An 18,603-nucleotide genomic window follows, 5' to 3' on the forward strand; every position below is an offset into this window, starting at 1 on the left:
GTTTTAAACACCCTTCTAAACCCAGTTCAACCATAAGAAAGGAAGGACAGATAACGGAGGGCAGCTAGCCTTGTATAAGTAGTGGGGTTAGGAACCAATGGAGGATATTGTGATATCGGACTCCGTCACTTATGCAATATGCAAGGAGACTTGTGGTGGTTACCCTCTGACTGATTGGCATTGATGACATATGATACTTATATACAATACCATAACGCAAATCATGTCTACTCTTGTCTGACCTGCCCTGTCTATTCTGTAATAGTCACATTACAATTAGTATTTTTTCATATCAACATGGACACTCATTACAAATTGTAAGATCTCTATTTCTTTAAACCAACATCAAGCAAAATTTCAAAGCTCAGGTTTGGTCTGAATTTCAGGATTGTAGTGGTGAAAGGCAGGAATGGGGGAGGTATGTTACTAAGAAGTTGCAATAATCCAGATATCACAAGGAAATCGATTAGTATTGTGGTTGTTTGTTTTGTGAGAAAAGGCAACTTTAATAAATGTTTCTCACGTGGCAGGATCTGGCAGGTGACTGGATACGAGGGATGGAGAAGAGAGCCCAGTCAAGGCAGGGAACTTAGTTTGTTGGTTGTCAACTGTGAACAAGATGTCAGAAAGTATAAACAGTGGAATAAGCAGAAGCTCAGTCTTGGGGATGTTGAGCTTCAGGTAATGGGATGTCATCAATGATGCAATTGCAGAAATGCAGATGGTGAGGCAAGTTAGAAGAGAGGAATAGATGTCAGGAAAAGAATCATCCAGGTATACTGAGTATAATCAGACTGGCTGTTCTTTTCTTTTAAATGCTTTCACAGTGGAATGAGTTTGAGATTTATTGTGAATTTCAGTCCTTTTGGAGAAGAAGGTTGAAATATGCATCACAGAGAAAGATTTTATATAGTTTATCAGCATATAAATCAAGCTCAATAACATTCCTTGAGAAGTAGAGAAACAACAAGCCAAAATGAGGTTACCTTGATTCTTTCACACAGTCAAGGAGGTAAGTGGAGCAATAAAGAACTCAGGAAATTTAGAACACAGCTAGGCTGGGATCTAAATTAAGATGACAGCAATAAACGTTCAAAAAATGAAGGACAATTTGCAATTTAAGACAAATAACCAAAGTTATGGCGAGTAAAGGTGATGGAAAACCCTTCCACTTAAAATTAAGGTAGTAGAAGCATTATTAAACACTCATCTACATGATCACCTTTTGCCTCTATAGCCACTTGCAAAATGTGATCATTGTTGACCTTATTTGCATATGCCTACCCAAAATCATTTGCGGTTGTGGCAGCACCATGAGATTTCTGAGGGAAAAACAAGCCTCTTGGCTTGTCTGGTGTCTGTAGATGAGTGTTTAATAATGCTTCTACTACCAATTTAAGACAAAGTATCACAAACTATCACCGAAACTACCGTATTTGCTCGATTATAAGACGACCCCGATTATAAGACGACCCCCCCCCAAAATCAAAATATTAATTTAGGAAAAAAACAAAAAGCCTGAATATAAGACTACCCTATATGAAAAAAGTTTTACTAGTAAATATTAATTCATGTAAACTAATTTTCATATTTAATAAAAGCTATGATTGAGAAAAATATATATTTTTTATTTCCTTTTATTTGCCAACCTGCCCCTCCCAGTTATGCACATCTGCCCCCAGAAATGCCTTATACCCCCCTTTTTGCCACTCTGCCCCATGATGTGCCTTTTAACCCTCTATATGCCACTCTGCCTCCAGAAATGTCTTATACCCTCCTATATGCCACTGTGCCCCATGATATGCCTTTTAACCCCCTATATGCCCCTCTGCCCCATGATATGCCTTATACCCCTATATGCCACACTGGCATATTGGGGGTTAAAAGGCATATCATGGGGCTGAGTGGCATATAGGGGGTTAAAATGCATTTCTGGAGGTATATATATATAACTGCTAACAGCAATCACACTCCTATCAAGCCAAGGCAGCCAGTACATGCTGGAACCTGTGGATTATAGTAGTGTGATTACTGCCTCCCTATGCCATGCTACCACCCCCACCCCCCTTACACATCCATGCTATCACACACACACACTCATTCACAAACATTTAAAAATACTCATTCATTCCATACTTGTGCAAAAAACCTCCCCCACCCCCTTACCTGAACTGCAGATCTCCCACTCGCAGACTTCTGCAGGGGTCCGGCTGTGCCAGCAACTTCTCTGGCCCCGCCCCCAGAGGAAGGAGGGGGGAGGCAGAGTTATGTGAGGACTGTGCTAGCTTCCTGTTCTCCTGGACGCTGCTCGCGACCAAAGCCCGGTAAGCAGCCAGGCCCCAGCAGAATGAGGTCTGATTATAAGAGGAGGGGGATTTTTCAGAGCATTTGCTCTGGAAAAAAACTTGTCTTATAATCGAGCAAATACGGTATATTGAGAGCTTTGTCCTACTGAGATAGTAAAGTAAATAACTATGTAAGCATGACAATCTGTGTATTTAATATTGTAATTAAATTAATTTATTTTTTAATAAAATGATCGCACACCTGCTCAGAATGGTATGAGCATGCCAAGGACAATTAAAACCACTTGGTTTTACTAGTGTAAAGATCATAAACAAAAAACACTAACAAAAATTAAGTTGATGCAGTGTGCAAAACATATAGAAATCACAAAATGACAAGCAATGAATTCCTCAAAATTGAAAGAATGAAATAGCATAATCCTGCGACAAATCAACATAAGTCCTGCAAACATATTCATGGCAGTCCAGTATAAAAGTACCCATACTGGGGTCCACCTATATTTAAGATATAATTAATGTAAATATAGCATTATGTATAAAATACATTAACCAGTACCACACCTCAACAAACATTTGATGAAGATGTAATATTGCAGAGGGTAATCCTCTACGTTGTCCAAAGATTTCTTATATGGGATCATCTATGTTGAGCACTATGAACAGTATTAACATTTCCTATCCCACATGCATCAGAACCTGCTCTCCTCCACCTGAATTTCCCAAAATACCTCTTTAAAATCTTACATGATAATTCAAGTAGCAATGGCCTTTAAAATAATTTTATCTAGAATGTGGCTGCCATCACAAATTTACAACTGGGATGAAATATTATTCCAAATCCAAACACAAAATGGAAAGAGGAATCTCATATATTACAGGAAGTAATGAAACATTCGAAAACAAATGGTAAGCTTGGTTAAATATACAGCATATCCAATTGCAAAATAGGCCAAAAGAAAAAATATTGACTCCCTAGTACTTAATCATTTTGGACTTAAATCTTTAAAATGATCATTAAAATGGTATATTTCCTTACCTGGTTCCTGAATATTTATTTTAATAACATCCTCATCAAACTCGGATGAGATATGATCAGTATGATACGTTATTTGTTACTATGAATTTTTGTATTGTGATTTATACTGTATTTTGTATTTGTAATAAAATACAACCATCTGAGGCCATCTCATCTGAATAGGAATTCCTTACTTGGTCCTTGGACTTCTTATGTTTAGGATAGCTTTATGCCTCACACAGAAACACACACACTACAACACTCACAAAAAATAGACCCAGACACACATCCGCACTACCATACCCAGATACACATCCCACTACCACACACAGTTGCACACACACTCCCATACTCAGTCACACATATAGACTAATATACCCAGTATAAAGCACGCAGAAGGGTTGTGCGTGCAGAAAAATTCTGTGCAGGCTGACTGCTGTCCACTAGGTGTTGAGTCCCTGGTTTTCAGCAGTGTTGGTTGAAATAATGGTCGAATTCTCCTCAGAAAGAGTTTTCCTTTATTTAGATCATGCGCATAATCGAGACAAGGCACACAACACACAAAAGTCGAAGCGTTGTCTGATCACATGTTTGAATTACATGGTTTATATAACCTCTTATCTACTTCTAATAGCATGCATTATTATGATTGGTTACTTTTCAAGTAAGTTACACCACTTTAAGCTGCATAATTAAGAATGGCCTAGACTTGACCCTTTGCACATATATATAGAACAACTTAGAGTAGACATGTTGGCGTGAACTCGTACATATATCATAGACTAGACATTCCCTGCTTTCTTATGTCTTTGTCAGGAATAATATTTACGATAACATAGCATTTTTCTAACAAGCAGCCATCTGCAGATCTGGAGGTTTTGAAAGGGAACATGATGCACAATAAGGGCCAGAAGGCAGATACAGGATGAGCAAATGGCAGCACAAGCAACAAGTGTCAGGTCAGAGTCACAGCAGCAAAATGAGAAACAAGCTGAGGTGTGGGTCATAGGCACAGCAGAATAGTAACTAACAAGCCACAAGCAGGATACTAACAGGCCACAAGTAGGATACCAGCAGAACAGTCTGAAATAATGTTGCAGCACCGAGGTGTAGCAAAGGCTGGATGCTATAGTGCTGCTAATTAGTATATGGACATCTTGCCAACCACTGGATGTGGCGTAGTCACAAAACATCTTCCTGGAACACCTTGGACTTCACAACACCCCTAACTCAGATGATCACTTGAGGAATCCCGAGGTGGGGAGAAACATGTAAATAACCCTATGGTATACACCGTTGTGATTTTGCTTTCTTTTTTCGGTATATTTATTGTGGAGATATAAAAACTTGCCACACTACATGAAATATTGAAAGCTATATGTGGAGAGGTGGAAGATCAAATATACACACAGGTATTTTATATTACTAATTTCTATTTTACCGTAGTTGCTAGATTATAAAACGAGGTTTTTTTCAGAGCAAATGCTCTGAAAAATACCCCTTGTCTTATAATCGGGATCGTCTTATAATCAGACCTCAAATAGGTCTGACTATGAGACGACAAAGATCCAGATCCCCCGCAGCTGCAGGGGACCTGGATCCTCCTGTCCCCCCCCCGCCCCACTTACCGGTACTTCTGAGTCCCCGGTGTGTAGCTGGGGCAGCGTGGTAGATGTCTACGCGATTCGCATAGACAACTTCCGCTGCAGCAGGAAGGAGGTGTGGCTAGCAGCGGGGGTTGTCTGCGTCCATCGCGCAGACCTTCCCCAGTGCGGGGAACTCTGATCTCTGACAGTCGGGGAAGGTCTGTGCGAAGGGCGCAGACAACCCCCGCTGCTAGCCACGCCTCCTTCCGGCTGCAGCGTAAGTGCGTGGGTTCTACACGCTGCCCCGACTACATGACAGGGAAGTCAGAAGCACCGGTAAGTTGGGGGGGTGTTAAATGGGGGCATAAGGCATTTCTGGAGGCAGAGTGCTCTGTGGAATGCCTTTTAACCCCCTTAATACCACTCTGCCTCCAGAAATGCCTTTTTAACCCTCTATACGCCACTCTGCCTCCTGAAAGCCTTAAACCTCCCTATATGCCACTCTTCCCCATAATATGCCTTTTAACCCTCTAAATGCCAGAGTGGCATATAGGGGTATAAGGCATTTCTGGAGGCAGAGTGGCACATAGGTGGTCAAAAGGCATATCATGGGGCACAGTGGCATATAGGGTTAAAAGGCATATCATGGGGCACAGTGGCATTTAGAGGGTTAAAAGGCATATCATGGGGCACAGTGGCATATAGGGGGTATAAGGCATTTCTGGGGCAGATGTGCATAACTGGTTGGAAAATAGAAGGAAATAAAACCAAAATATTTTTCTCAATCATAGCTTTTATTAAAAAAAAATAGTTTAGATGAATTAACATTTACTGGTAAAACTTTTTTCCCATAGGGTCGTCTTATATTCAGGCTTTTTCTTTTTTTCCTAAATTAATATTCAGATTTGGGGGGTCGTCTTATAATCAGGGTCGTCTTATAATCGAGCAAATACGGTATTATGTAAGTGAAGTGGGCTAATCTGACTTTACATTTCTTCCCACGTCTCTTTGGGATTTTTACACAGTACAGCAAATCCATTTAAATTTCTATTCATCCCATATTTAATTTTTTGCAGACATTTATTAACAAAGATGCTTAATTGTGAAATCGGTAAGATGCTTAGAATTTTACAGCTGTATCTACACGATTAGTCCATTTTAATGAGTCCTACACATTACATAAATAAAATACAATACAGCTTTCTGAATACGTAATTGTATTTTATTATGTATTCCGAATGTTACAATATCTGATAAGAAAAGTTATTCAAAGCAGCACAGTACATATTCATCTGAACACTGCAGTCCAAAACAAGACCATCTTTTGAAAAATTTTGAAAAGCAAATGCACTTTCTCTGGTTTATCCTGGTCTCATCATCATATAACAGAATGAAAATGTTATCTGTTTCAAACACAAGTTCACTTCAATTAAACTAATCAAGCATAAGCTGCCACTACCAAATATTTTACATATCTGTGGCAAGCAGTACAAAGGGTTTCAGAAGATTATAATGTTCTTATTATAACTAGTAAATCGCTCTGAATGCTTAAGATAATTGCAAGCAAATGCATAAAGTAGTCTCTTGTGTTAATACAGAAAAGTCTATTTCACCTAGTTGTTGCCAGAAAAGTTAAATACGAAACATGTTGCTTGAGGACTGGTCACCATGCACATCTATAAAGGAAATGTGTCATGTAAAATGACAGAGTGCCAGTTTGATCAGATCCCACATCGATCCAAGCATCGTGCTAGAAAAATTGCATTTCATATTAGTACCCTAATACCTGCAATGCATGACAATTTGCAGAAGTACACACTATTGAGATACAAAGACCCTTTAATCATGCTTTGGAATTCATTATGCTAACAATTTGTTGACTACAATGAATCTAATCATGTGTTGTTTGCATTTGGCATTGGTTGCAAATTCTTTCTAAAACGCTACAATCTGACAAAATCAAATATGTTTCAATTATGACAAAAGCTTGAGGTTTTCACACAATAACTTGACCTTCTCATGTGTTGTAGCTCTCAACACAAAAACATGACAGGTCCTCAGAAAGACCAGATCTTGCATCTTAAACATCATAGTTAAAAAATAAACATAATGATGCACAAGATGTCAAATATAAGCTGGGTTACCCTCATATACTCCATCATTTCTTCTCTGACATTTGTTTTTTTATTATCATTCTTGCTTACATCCCTGTCTACTTTACACATTTTCTATTTTTTGCTAGGCCTTTTTTTTCTTGCACAAGCATCCTACAATGCTCACTCTTCCTCTGCAGTATTAAATGACCCCTCTACCCTCAACACACTACATAAACTCTACTGAGACTATGTTGGCTTGGCTCAAACGGCAGAATAGTGTTAGGGTGCAGGTAACAACTGTTCCATCGCTCAGTGGTATACCAGGACGCCCAACTTCCTAGTAGGGCAATCTGCCCCTGGTACTGTGGTTGAGGGTCTACTGTACCTCTTGACTTGCTGCTCTAGACCTAATACACACCACTGAATACATTACAGCCCTAATATTACAGTTGTCCAAGATAGAGGCCTAGATTAAGAGAAAGGTCATACATTAGGTAGAGTTAAATTATGTAACAAACTTATTTGTCTGTATTCGCTAGAAAAAAATCTGTATTTGACACAAAAGTCCAGGAATCTTACTTTAGCCACTCACAAAATCAGTTTCAACTGAGAGGTCTTCAATAATGTGTATGTGAATTTATTTGCTAAATCCACATAGTGAAATGACTTCTCAAAAACAGGTTTTAAAATATGTGATCTCTGTAGAATGCTAATAGCCTGAATCAGTCCATGGGTTGTTCTTTATGCCCCTTGGAGGATAAAAAGAAATAGCAACTGTCAGTCTCAACGTACAGAATGCATCACAGTTTGTGTCTTTGCAGAAAATATTTGGAACATCAAACTAAAGAAGAGGCACTGAATCAATTAAACCAAGAAATGCAAGCCTTACTTTGAGGCATCTAAACTTCACTACAAACATTTTCAGTTATTTAATTGCTCCTTTGAGGCCGCTTTCTTATATCACTGAAATGTTTTTGTGTACTTCTTAACATAAAGAAAAACGAATCATCCCCAAGGTATGGATTGGACTGTAGAATAAACGATCTGCACTGTTAGATACCACTATAATTGTTTAATAATAACGTATACACATTGAGATCTTTTCTCTTTCTGTGTCTCAAACAGGGACAATCTATGAACCAGATTCAAATGTTCAAAGCTTAACCGTTTTTCAGGGGACATGGCTGGTTTGGCGTTATGACAGCTGTGGGTCTGATGACTACCCAATGCATCCACTGGGAGGCCGACAATGATGGCATTTGTATTGTTAATGCATAACCGTGATATCGGCTCTTAACACTAAAAACCATAACTGGAAACATTCAGGCTCCAGCTCTCACTTTTTGGGATTTGGGTGAATGTGTCTACAGATGTCAGTGGTTGGTCCTGCTGGCATTGGCGGGTGGTCACACCGGCATCGGTGGGCGGTCCACTGTCAATGAGCGGTCTGTTGATGTTGCGTTCTGGGCTTGTTTTAGGAAGGGAGATGGACCAGGAGAGGGGCAACCGCAACCTAGAGACTCTCTGGAGTGAGACAGTGCTTCACCCGGAGTCTGTGGGTAGAGCCCTTAGAATTCCCAGATATGCTGACAACATACCTGGCAACTTACAGAATCTGCCCAAGGCATCACAGCTGATTACCTTGCCTCCAAGGACAGTCATGTGTCACCTCATAGTCCCTGTGTTTGCTGTTCATCTGTGACCAGGGACAGATTAACACTGGGAAATGAGGCAACTGCCCCAGGCCGCTGCTTACTTACCGCAGTGGCATTTGTATATTTGCACTGCACAGGAATGAATACAATACTTGTCTTCTGGTTGATGTGTGGTCTTAGATGGGGCCCATTTTGTTCATGGGGCCCCTCTACTGCAGCAATACTATTTATAGAGACACAGACTCCATTTTAAGCATCAATGATGGCAGACTTAGCTTCGTACTGTCAATTGACAGGATTAGCCAGTAAATAAAGCACATTTGGAAGCACTTTCTGTAGTCACATGTTGCAGTCAGTGAGGGGGTTGCATGGCTCACTGCTTAAAAGGAAATGGCAAGAATCATAGTCAGTATGGCAAGGATCCCCCACCCATCAACCTGCAGCTACATGGAGAGATACTCTGCAGGTAGGAGCTGTGATCTCTTTCATTATCAGTGTGTATGCAGGTGTGTGTATGTATTTATGTGCGGCTATTTACAAATGCACGTGGATATGCCGATTGTGTATGTATGCATGTAAGTGCATTTTGTCGTTGCGTGTTTGTATATCACTGTACCTACACAAGCAGCTCACACAATATCTTAATCAACTGAACAAAAAGCATAAGTATTAGGCAGTAAATCCACAGTACAAATGATCAATAGAAATGCCAACATTGAGTGACCTACATGCAATCCCAAGACCAAAATCAGATTCTTGATACATTGAGCAAACATACTAAAATAATAATGGGTTAAATGTTTCATGTAAATCTTAGTCAATCACTGTACCCACATGCTGTCAATATGAAAACAAAACAGTTGGCCAACTCCCTCTGATTGGCACAAAATACCACATATTAGTCACTATTTCCAAAGTGTGTACGATGATGAGTAAAAGCACAAAATGATGTTAACACACATCGTCTTCACAATTAATGATCCTGCTTTTTCCATAACCACAACAAGAACAAATTTATCTACATCTGAAAATTATATATATATATATATATATATATATACACACACACACACATATACACACACTAGTCCCATAGGCCCACCTTTATTAAGATTCTGCACATGCACTCACAGGACTCCCAGGTCTCTGGTTGCCAGGGTAACATGGTATGCAGCAATGTGTTTTGGTCAGTACGACACTTCCTGTTTGGTGGGTGTGAACTTCACAGGTGTGGTTGCGTAAAGAAGGGTTCATTTATGTGCAATGTTATCGCGAAACAGGATCTCGGGTAAAGCCCAAAACATCTATGTAATTCATGTATAACAATTTGATTTTTTTCCTGACTTGGGAGCCCTGTGAGCACATTTAATATCTTGGATATATATATATATACATGTGCGACCTGTGCGACCGCACAGGGTACCATGGTAGCAGCGGCGCCTGCCCGGGACTTAACTTGAAACATCGTTTTTTTTTTTTTAAACTTTATTTAACATCATTCATGTTAAATAAAGTTTAAGAAAAAAAAAAACAGATGCTTTAATCTAAGTCTCGGGCAGGGGCGCCGAGCGGTTACTCGCGAAGTTCTCAGCAGCCGCTCGGCGCCCCTTACTCTCCGTGACTCCGTCGCGGTGCCGGCATCTCATGTTGAGTGCCGGACTATTCCGGCGCTCAACATGAAATGCCGGCACCGCGGCAGATCGAGAAGACGGATGCTTCCCGCTCTCACCGCAGGACTCCGGCAACAGCCGGGGTTTTTTGCCTTCTTTTGGATCAAACAGCAACAAATTAACAGATATAGGAAAGGCTGAACTTGATGGACGCATGTCTTTTTTCAGCCTATGTAACTATGTAATATGTAACTATGTAACAGGGTAAGTAGTGGTGGTGTAGGGGTGTAGTTTGAAGGGGCAGATGGGGAGGGTAGTTTGAAGGGGCAGAGGGGAGGTAGTTTGAAGGGGGGGTAGTTTGAAGGGGCAGAAGGGGGGTAGTTTGAAGGGGCAGAAGGGGGGGTAGTTTGAAGGGGCAGGGGGGGTAGTTTGAAGGGGCAGAGAAGGGGGGTAGTGAGGGGGGCGCCAGAGGAGTAGTTCGCACAGGGCGCCACAACGCCTAAGGCCGGCTCTGTATATATATATGAACCTCCATAGTGATGGCATGAACCTCCATAGTAAGTGGGACTGCATCTTTAAACGAGTCTGCCGATGAATATTCATACAATCTCAGTGAAAAAGACAAAGCTAAAATTAAAAGTTTGTACGACTCTGTGGAAAAAGAGCCACGTGACAGCTGTAACCTCTGCAACATTTTGTTCTTTTTAATCTTAGCTTGTCTTTCAATATGCTGATGCTGCCGTAGCAACTAATGGAAATTTCCTTTATGCCAACTACATTTTAATGTGGTTTTTCAATAGCTTCCTGGCCTATGGCCTCCATTACATATATATGCAGCTCGAGATTTATTAAAATAATAATACAAAAAAGGACACATTGAGTGTTTCACAAGAAAACTGGCAAATAGAGAAAAAATATTAAAGGGGCAGTCCCATGGGAAACTATTCTTCTGCTATACATCGTAATGTAGGTTAGCATTGACAAAAACCTGGTTTTATCGCATTTTGCTAAAATGAACTTGCTTTATCTGCAGTCATAGAGCCTACTATTGTTCTGTCATGTGATCAGGTGTATCCATTGCTCAGACACCTCTGAGTTGATTCTTTATGGTAATTCTAATTAAGCCTGTTCCTCTATAAACCTTTGGTCGGAGTGTCTGATTGGGTGATAAAGAGTTTGGCATCACCGAGGGGTCTCTTATATATATATCAGATATCTCCCTTGTAACTAGTCCAATTATGTTTTGGAGGGCTTTACCTAGTCGGCACAGCCTTTGTTCTATTTTGTACTAGGCACTATGTGGCTTTCTGAGTGTTGGGGTACGACATCATGTACTGGCACTTGGCACAGAAGATGTTCGGTATAAGGAAAGTGCCGGGTAGGGCCTTTTTGGAGAAGGGGTACTTCCTTGGTGAGAGCTAGAGCAGCACCCCATCTAAATGCTCTACTGGTGCAGGGATCTAGAGAAGTTCTGTAACTTTAAAAGAAGCCGTAGAAAACCACATTCATTAAAAACACGCTATAAGGCATTTTCTTTCATATGTAAAACCATTTCTCAAGCATATCCATAAAAATATTTAGGAATATGCTTACTGTATAAACCCTGCTGAAATACTACATTTTTTCTTAAATGAAAATGGCAGTGCAAACATAAATGTTCATCACTAATGAAATTTTAAGGGATATTTTATATATTTTTCCTGGAAACTACAAAATAAATATTTCAAAACATTTTACTGTGTGAATTGTGTAACCTAGCAACAACAAAAAAAATCTCCTCAAAATGAAGCAGTACTAATGCATAAACCTGTAAGCCAAATGCAATATATATTATATATATATATTATATATATATATATATATATATATATATATATACATACATACATATATATACATACATACATATATATACACACACATACATACATACATACACACACACACACACAAGTATAGACAGATACAGAACTCTCCATTTAGAATAGAACAGCCTGGTTCATTCATCAAAAGCATTTAATTTCCTCTTCTCCATATACAATTTTTCTTACATTTTATAATTGTCTGATGAAAAAATAATATATTCATGAATGCATTACCATTTGTAAGGTATCCAAGAATAAATAAAATCACTGGTTAACTACATCCATCTTGTTATTATAAGTAGGGTAGAATTGGACATAAGCTTTAGGTTGTACTAAAAATCACCGGTTTGACAACTTTCTGTGAAATATATGTGACTGATTAAACTAGGTAGCCACCTATAGCAGGAAGGTGCATGCTTTCTATTTGGCAATCAGAGTAGCATCTCCTTGTAATGTGTGATTTTAGATGTAGAAGATGTAAGCGATCTGTAACCTACCTCACCTTTATACTAGCAAGCGGAAAAGGCTAGAACAAATCCAAAACAATACTTTGTAAACAAGGACATGGTGAGCTCGGATTTAGGGAAGGGTTTTTTTTGTTTTGTTTTTTGCTTTTTTTGTACACAGTAATAACATTTCAGCAAAGCCATTAAGTGTTTTAAAAGTGCTTTAAATAAATTTTAAAAAATCCATGACGTAATGGATACATTTAAAAAAAAAACATTTTTTTCTGATTTTCTTAAAACTGTACTATTTACTACATTGATAAAATGCTACAAACAATACTAAATTTGCTATGGGGCTATTGTAAGAAAACATCCTATCCTCTGCTCATTAATATACTGTACAATTAAATTCTTTTGTTTATTCATTTTGACTTCGTGCATGTTCAATGAGAATTTTATACAGGGAATTCAATATTTCATATTCATTTTTCACCTTAGATACATTAGAGGACAAGTGGCTGAGGACAACTCTGAAATGAGTATGACCAAAGGAGAATACATTGTAGACACTAAGCTGCAACAAATTTCAAATGTCCTGATGACTTCTTTTCGTAATCTGTTAATGCATTATTGCCTTCTAATATATTTTGTGGTAATCACAATAAAAGCTATGCCTTATTTTTTTAAAAATCTTACTCATTAGATCTGATGAGACTTTTGTCGTATAATGTATTCTTGGCAAGGATTCTAGTCAATATTGTCACAATCTACTCTGATCACATTTGCACATTCATAAGCTTTCCAGAAAAGGAACTCCTCCTTCAATGTCTTGAGTGCACTTTAACTAATAAGATAGGAGATGAAACATCAAGATGCATGCCAAACTATATCTGACTACCTGTACATAAATTGATCTTGTAGGTTTATACTTAGTAGGATAGGAGGGTGAACATTTCCATAGCAATATGATTAAAATCACAAATCAGTTTCAATTTCACTTCAGGAAAGATTAGATCTTAAAGCAGTACCACATTGGGCCAAAAATATACTGCCTGAAACTGTTTAGAGTAGTTTTGGTAAAATTAAAACACACAATAGTTTTACTATTAGTAATGCTATATTTAGACCAATAGTGTATTTTACTGGGTGTTTGAAACCAGGAAACCTAAATATAACTACAATCAGAATAGTCTGAAGCTGTATTCATTTACAAAAGGCAAATGGACGAAAAATATTTTGCCTGATTGAAATGATCAATTTGCACATACCAAAATAAGATAATACGAGTGTTTCCTTTCCTCCAAAATGCTCTAGCAGACTTGCCCCATTCTGGATATTTTGTGTCCTGAAGCATCATGTCTGTGACCTGCCAAAGAAAGTACATATATTTTATAATGTTAACAAATAAAACTTAGGGAATGGGGGAAATATATCAGATAACAGTCTGGAATTGAAAGATGAACTGAATTCAGATATAAAATGTATCATCTGTATGTAGTAAAAGTGGTTTTATTAACCAGTTTAGGTCAATGTATTCTGTATGTCTGTCATCAAAGGTCACAGCAACCATCTACCTGGGGTTGGGTCAGACCTCTAAAAGTTGTAGAAAAGCAGAAATCTCAAAATCTAAATTTAAGGTTTTCATATCGAATATCCATCTGGTTTCTAACTGGCATAATTTTTTAGATTCCTCCCCACCAACTCAGGTAAAATGTAATAAAAAAACCATAAAGAACATTGAACTCGAACTAGGGAAGTCTTTAAAGTGTCAAGGTACTGAATGTGTGTCGTATTTTGAATCCAATTCAAGTGCTCCTAAATCGTTTTCTTCCATGGTCAGATATTGAATATTACGTCTACATTGTAACAGGTACACCACGCAAGGTGTGTTTGGTACCTGGTATGTAGTACCCTAGCAGTGGATGTGAATTTGGATCTTTTACAGATTTTTTTTCTTACAGGCTTACATCTACTACATTTAAAAAAGCATGTTGGCTTCTGACTCAACCGGGACACCTGTCTTATATGGGTTGAGTCCCTCAGTATACTCAGGGTCACGCTGCAGCACTTGCCAACATTTCTTAGGAATTGCCTAATGATTCCTGCATCTGAACTGAAATCTGTAATGAAGGAGCATTGGAAATCCGCGGATATTGGTTCTCTCATAACTCTCTGTTCTGCTACATCCAACAATTTGGGACTATGCTGCTTTTCAGTGAACCTTTTTCTCAGGACCATTTACTGGTCCTCATAATCTGATAAAACACTACAATTTTGTCTAACTCTACTGTATCCATGAATTATATGCCATTTTTAACCCCTGAAGAAGCTATTACAGCGAAACCCGTTGGTTGGGTGGGGTTCCAGATTGTGACATCATACACCGGTGAAGGAACTAATTAACCGCCAGGGTGCTGCTTAGGATGGCGTTTCTAGCTTAGGAAATTGCTACGTGTGCATCAGCTATGGAAGAAATGTGGTTCCTTGTGGCTGGATACTTTGTTGAGATACAAAGGCTGATCGATTGTTCAGTATAAAACAAGGAGAGGCTGTTTTATACCCCAAACTGGAGAGACTGTATGTAATGACATTTAATGTAAAGTTTAACAACATAGTTATTTTACACAGGGAACAGAAATCTCTGGCAGATGGCATTTGCTTATGCCAACTATTATAACTGTGTTCCAGAAAAATGTTAATACACTAATGATTTAAAATAATACTAATACAGGATGAGAGAGCATTTACAATTCATATGCATAGCCAATTCACCATGTATTATTATCCTGACACGCCATTGCAGGTAATGGGGTGTAAAAAAATGTATAATAATGTTGTATACCAAGACAAATGCCAGGTCACTTGTAGATAAATTACCAGAAGCATAGCTAGTCATTAAAGTGATGCAGTCAGTAATGAAAAATCCAATTAGCTTTTACTTTTGAGAAATCAAATTCATTTCCTAGCATTGGTCAAGGGCAAGTAGAAAGATGATGCTCAAATAAAAAGAAATATTATATCATAAATACCTGCACGGAAACGGCAAAAAATAAAAAAATATTTGTTGGTGCAGCATATCCACATATAAATAATATTGGGTACGGCACAGATATAGGTAGAGCTGTGTGTAATGTTTTAAAAATAGTAACCTTTCCTTGTAAACACCTACAAGGTTTTTAAATAAACAAGGAAACCAAAAATTGAGTACCCATGGGGATGGCCAATCAACTGGGTCACAACTTCCTTGCTCATTCTTGATAGCAAATGTCAGCAGTAACACAGCTACTTGGTAAGCAATATAGTCATTAAAAATTGGGACTCGCCGAACTTTGATGTAGTGGCGGGCTACGCAAGATATGGGCAGATAGTGTGATGGAATCACCAATATTTATGCCTTAGGTGTATTTTTTGATATTCGCCAATGTTTGCACTGAATTCTCCTTTTGTTTTGTGCTACACCAGAGCTGTCTGAATGGGTGAACAATGACGCTGGCTCCTTCTGACATAGAAAAGCCCAGGCCACCTTTAACTTAGGCCAGACATACTATTATGTCCAAAGGGTCAACTTAAACCTTGGTTGTGGACATAACACTACATTGTAGGCCTGTTAAGGGATTGAGGAACCAGAGTCTACTGGAGATGCTGACACATAGTTCTAGATGAAGAGTATAAGTAGAAATTCAGTATTTTCAATAAACAGGAATATTTAAAAATCAATTCATCAATAATATGTTATCTTTTAGAGAAAAAATCCATCAAAATGGTGGAATCATCATATAAAACATTGGAGGCAGAAAATCAGAATTATGGTTAGACTGTAAGGTATCAGTAATTATAAAGCTTCTGTTATTTGCCTGTGGAGCCTTTTTTATAGAGTAACATCCATCATATCTTGCTTGTGCATAATCATAGCATACAGTACATTTACTTCTAAATCTTCATGAGATTTCATGTAAATTGGTTTTCTTTAAATTAAGACATTAAACATATGTTAGTTAATAGCTTAAGAACTATAATTAAGGCAAATTGTAATGCAAATTATATATACTATATAGCCAGCTGGTATTATTTTTCTTTTTTGCCCTCAAGCATGCTATAGGAAAGTTTTTTTCAGAACTTGCCTCACCAGTATAAACATTTTAAAGTATGACCAACTCTTTGTTGATTGTTAAAATACGGAGGTACAAAAATTGCTTTGAAACTTGTTTTTCCTTAAATCCATACAGAGCTTTCTAGAGCTTGACTAACAATCAACATAGGTTGGTTTGCCAGTGACTGCAGCTGTACAGATTATACTGCACAGTGATGTAAAAGGACCCTTCCAAGCTCAGTGAAGGTGGGCATATACACTTTGTATCTTGTTGAGAATCAAATGCTTCTTTCACCGTACATGTTTAAAATTGTTACTCACCGGGGTATGGTTAAATAAAAAAAAAAAGCTGCAAAAAAGCTGTCGAACAAGAAAGAAAAAAAATAATTACATTATTCATCAGCAACAAACTTTTTAGTGTCACCTTCCAAGGATCCAGGATGCGAGGCCGCATGGGTGTAAGTCAAACCCATGTATGTAAGTAGTAATTTGACCTAAGAAGGGGTTAAGAGACAATGTACTGAGGTGGCTAATGAGGTCTAAACGTATTTAGGATTCTTTCATACCATATGCATCATAACTGGACATAGTTGCCAGGAGCAGTCAAAGAATGTTTTCCAAGGATGCAAGGAACATTACAGAAAAAAATGGCACCCCTGTTCTAAAGTATACTCTCAATTGCCCCTGGACTACTACAAATATTTAATGTTTTTGCTTTTTTCAAGATGGTGTTTATTCAAAACACCATTAACTACACTTTTGATTCTCAGTGCCTATTAACTATTGAGAGCCTTTATAGCGTTTAAAGATTTGGGAGGGTTTTTTGTTTGTTTTTTTTATTCAAATTCCCTGACTGATAATAAGAGTCCACTGGAATTCAGTGTTTGACACAAACTTACAAGGCAATTGATTCTGGTGCCAGAATATGAATAGCAATGGAAATCTTTGTAAAACACCTGCTTGGTGAGATGGCATAGGGCATTAACAAACAATTTCTCTGAATAATGATGCAGCACTAGAACAACAACAACGCTATTTGATTACTAGAACATTAAATAGATTACATATTTATATATATATATATATATATATACACACACACACACACACACACACACATTTATACTCATATATTATTCATATGGTTTATAATTTATTTGGATCATTTATGGATTACTCATTTTTATTCTACTACTGTCTCTCATTATTTATTTTATTTTACAGAGTAATGTTTTATTAAAGTGGATGCTTTTATTATGCAAATGTTATGTTCTAACAGCTAGACAGGTTACTATGGTGATTTGCATTGCATGCCAGATTATGTGGGTATGTAATGAGATTGCTGTATTATTGATGGTGGCTAAGATAAATACTTTTATCTGTTGGGTGCAAGAAACACTCAGAGATGATACAAACTTTGATCACTGTCGGTAACATGGCATAAAGCCACATCTACAGGCCCTAGCCATCTTTACAAATACAAGTAGGTAGATGAGTTTTGTTTTTTACCTTTATGTTAAACCTTTTCTTTCATGATAAACAGTTTGCTTTGTGTATAACCACTATGTAAACACTTATTACTTCCTGTAACATTATCCTGTTCAGGTTAGTCCAATTTCTGAGAACTAGTATATTCATAGAAATAAGTTCTGCATAAGGTTTTCAAATTCTCAAAGTCTCTTTGATGTAACATAAAATTTTGCCAGTTAACGCATAGTTATTAATTTCCATTAATATGTTACACCAATAAAAAAGAGCAACAAATATTTTTACCATGATATAAAATTATATGGGGCAAATAATATGAAAATACTAGGAAGTTTTTTTACATGGTTGCAGATATAGACATAAAAGACTAACTTAAAGTGAGCTATTGACTGAAAACGTGAGATTTGTAAGTACATATCAAAAAACCTTTTTTTCCACTCAGCAAC

The 18,603-nt window shown here is 37.8% G+C and overlaps 1 protein-coding gene across 1 annotated transcript in view; it reads right to left on the bottom strand.

The window, feature by feature from the left end:
- Positions 1-18,603, bottom strand: part of TMEM117 (transmembrane protein 117) — a 106,720-nt gene that overhangs the window by 37,642 nt on the left and 50,475 nt on the right. The window contains exon 5 of the mRNA XM_053465356.1: positions 13,848-13,945. Within this exon, the coding sequence (XP_053321331.1) occupies positions 13,848-13,945 (98 nt within the window). The remainder of the gene's footprint in view (positions 1-13,847; positions 13,946-18,603) is intronic.

This window comes from Spea bombifrons, chromosome 4, assembly GCF_027358695.1.
Source record: "Spea bombifrons isolate aSpeBom1 chromosome 4, aSpeBom1.2.pri, whole genome shotgun sequence".
In the NCBI taxonomy this organism is placed as follows: Eukaryota; Metazoa; Chordata; class Amphibia; order Anura; family Pelobatidae; genus Spea; species Spea bombifrons.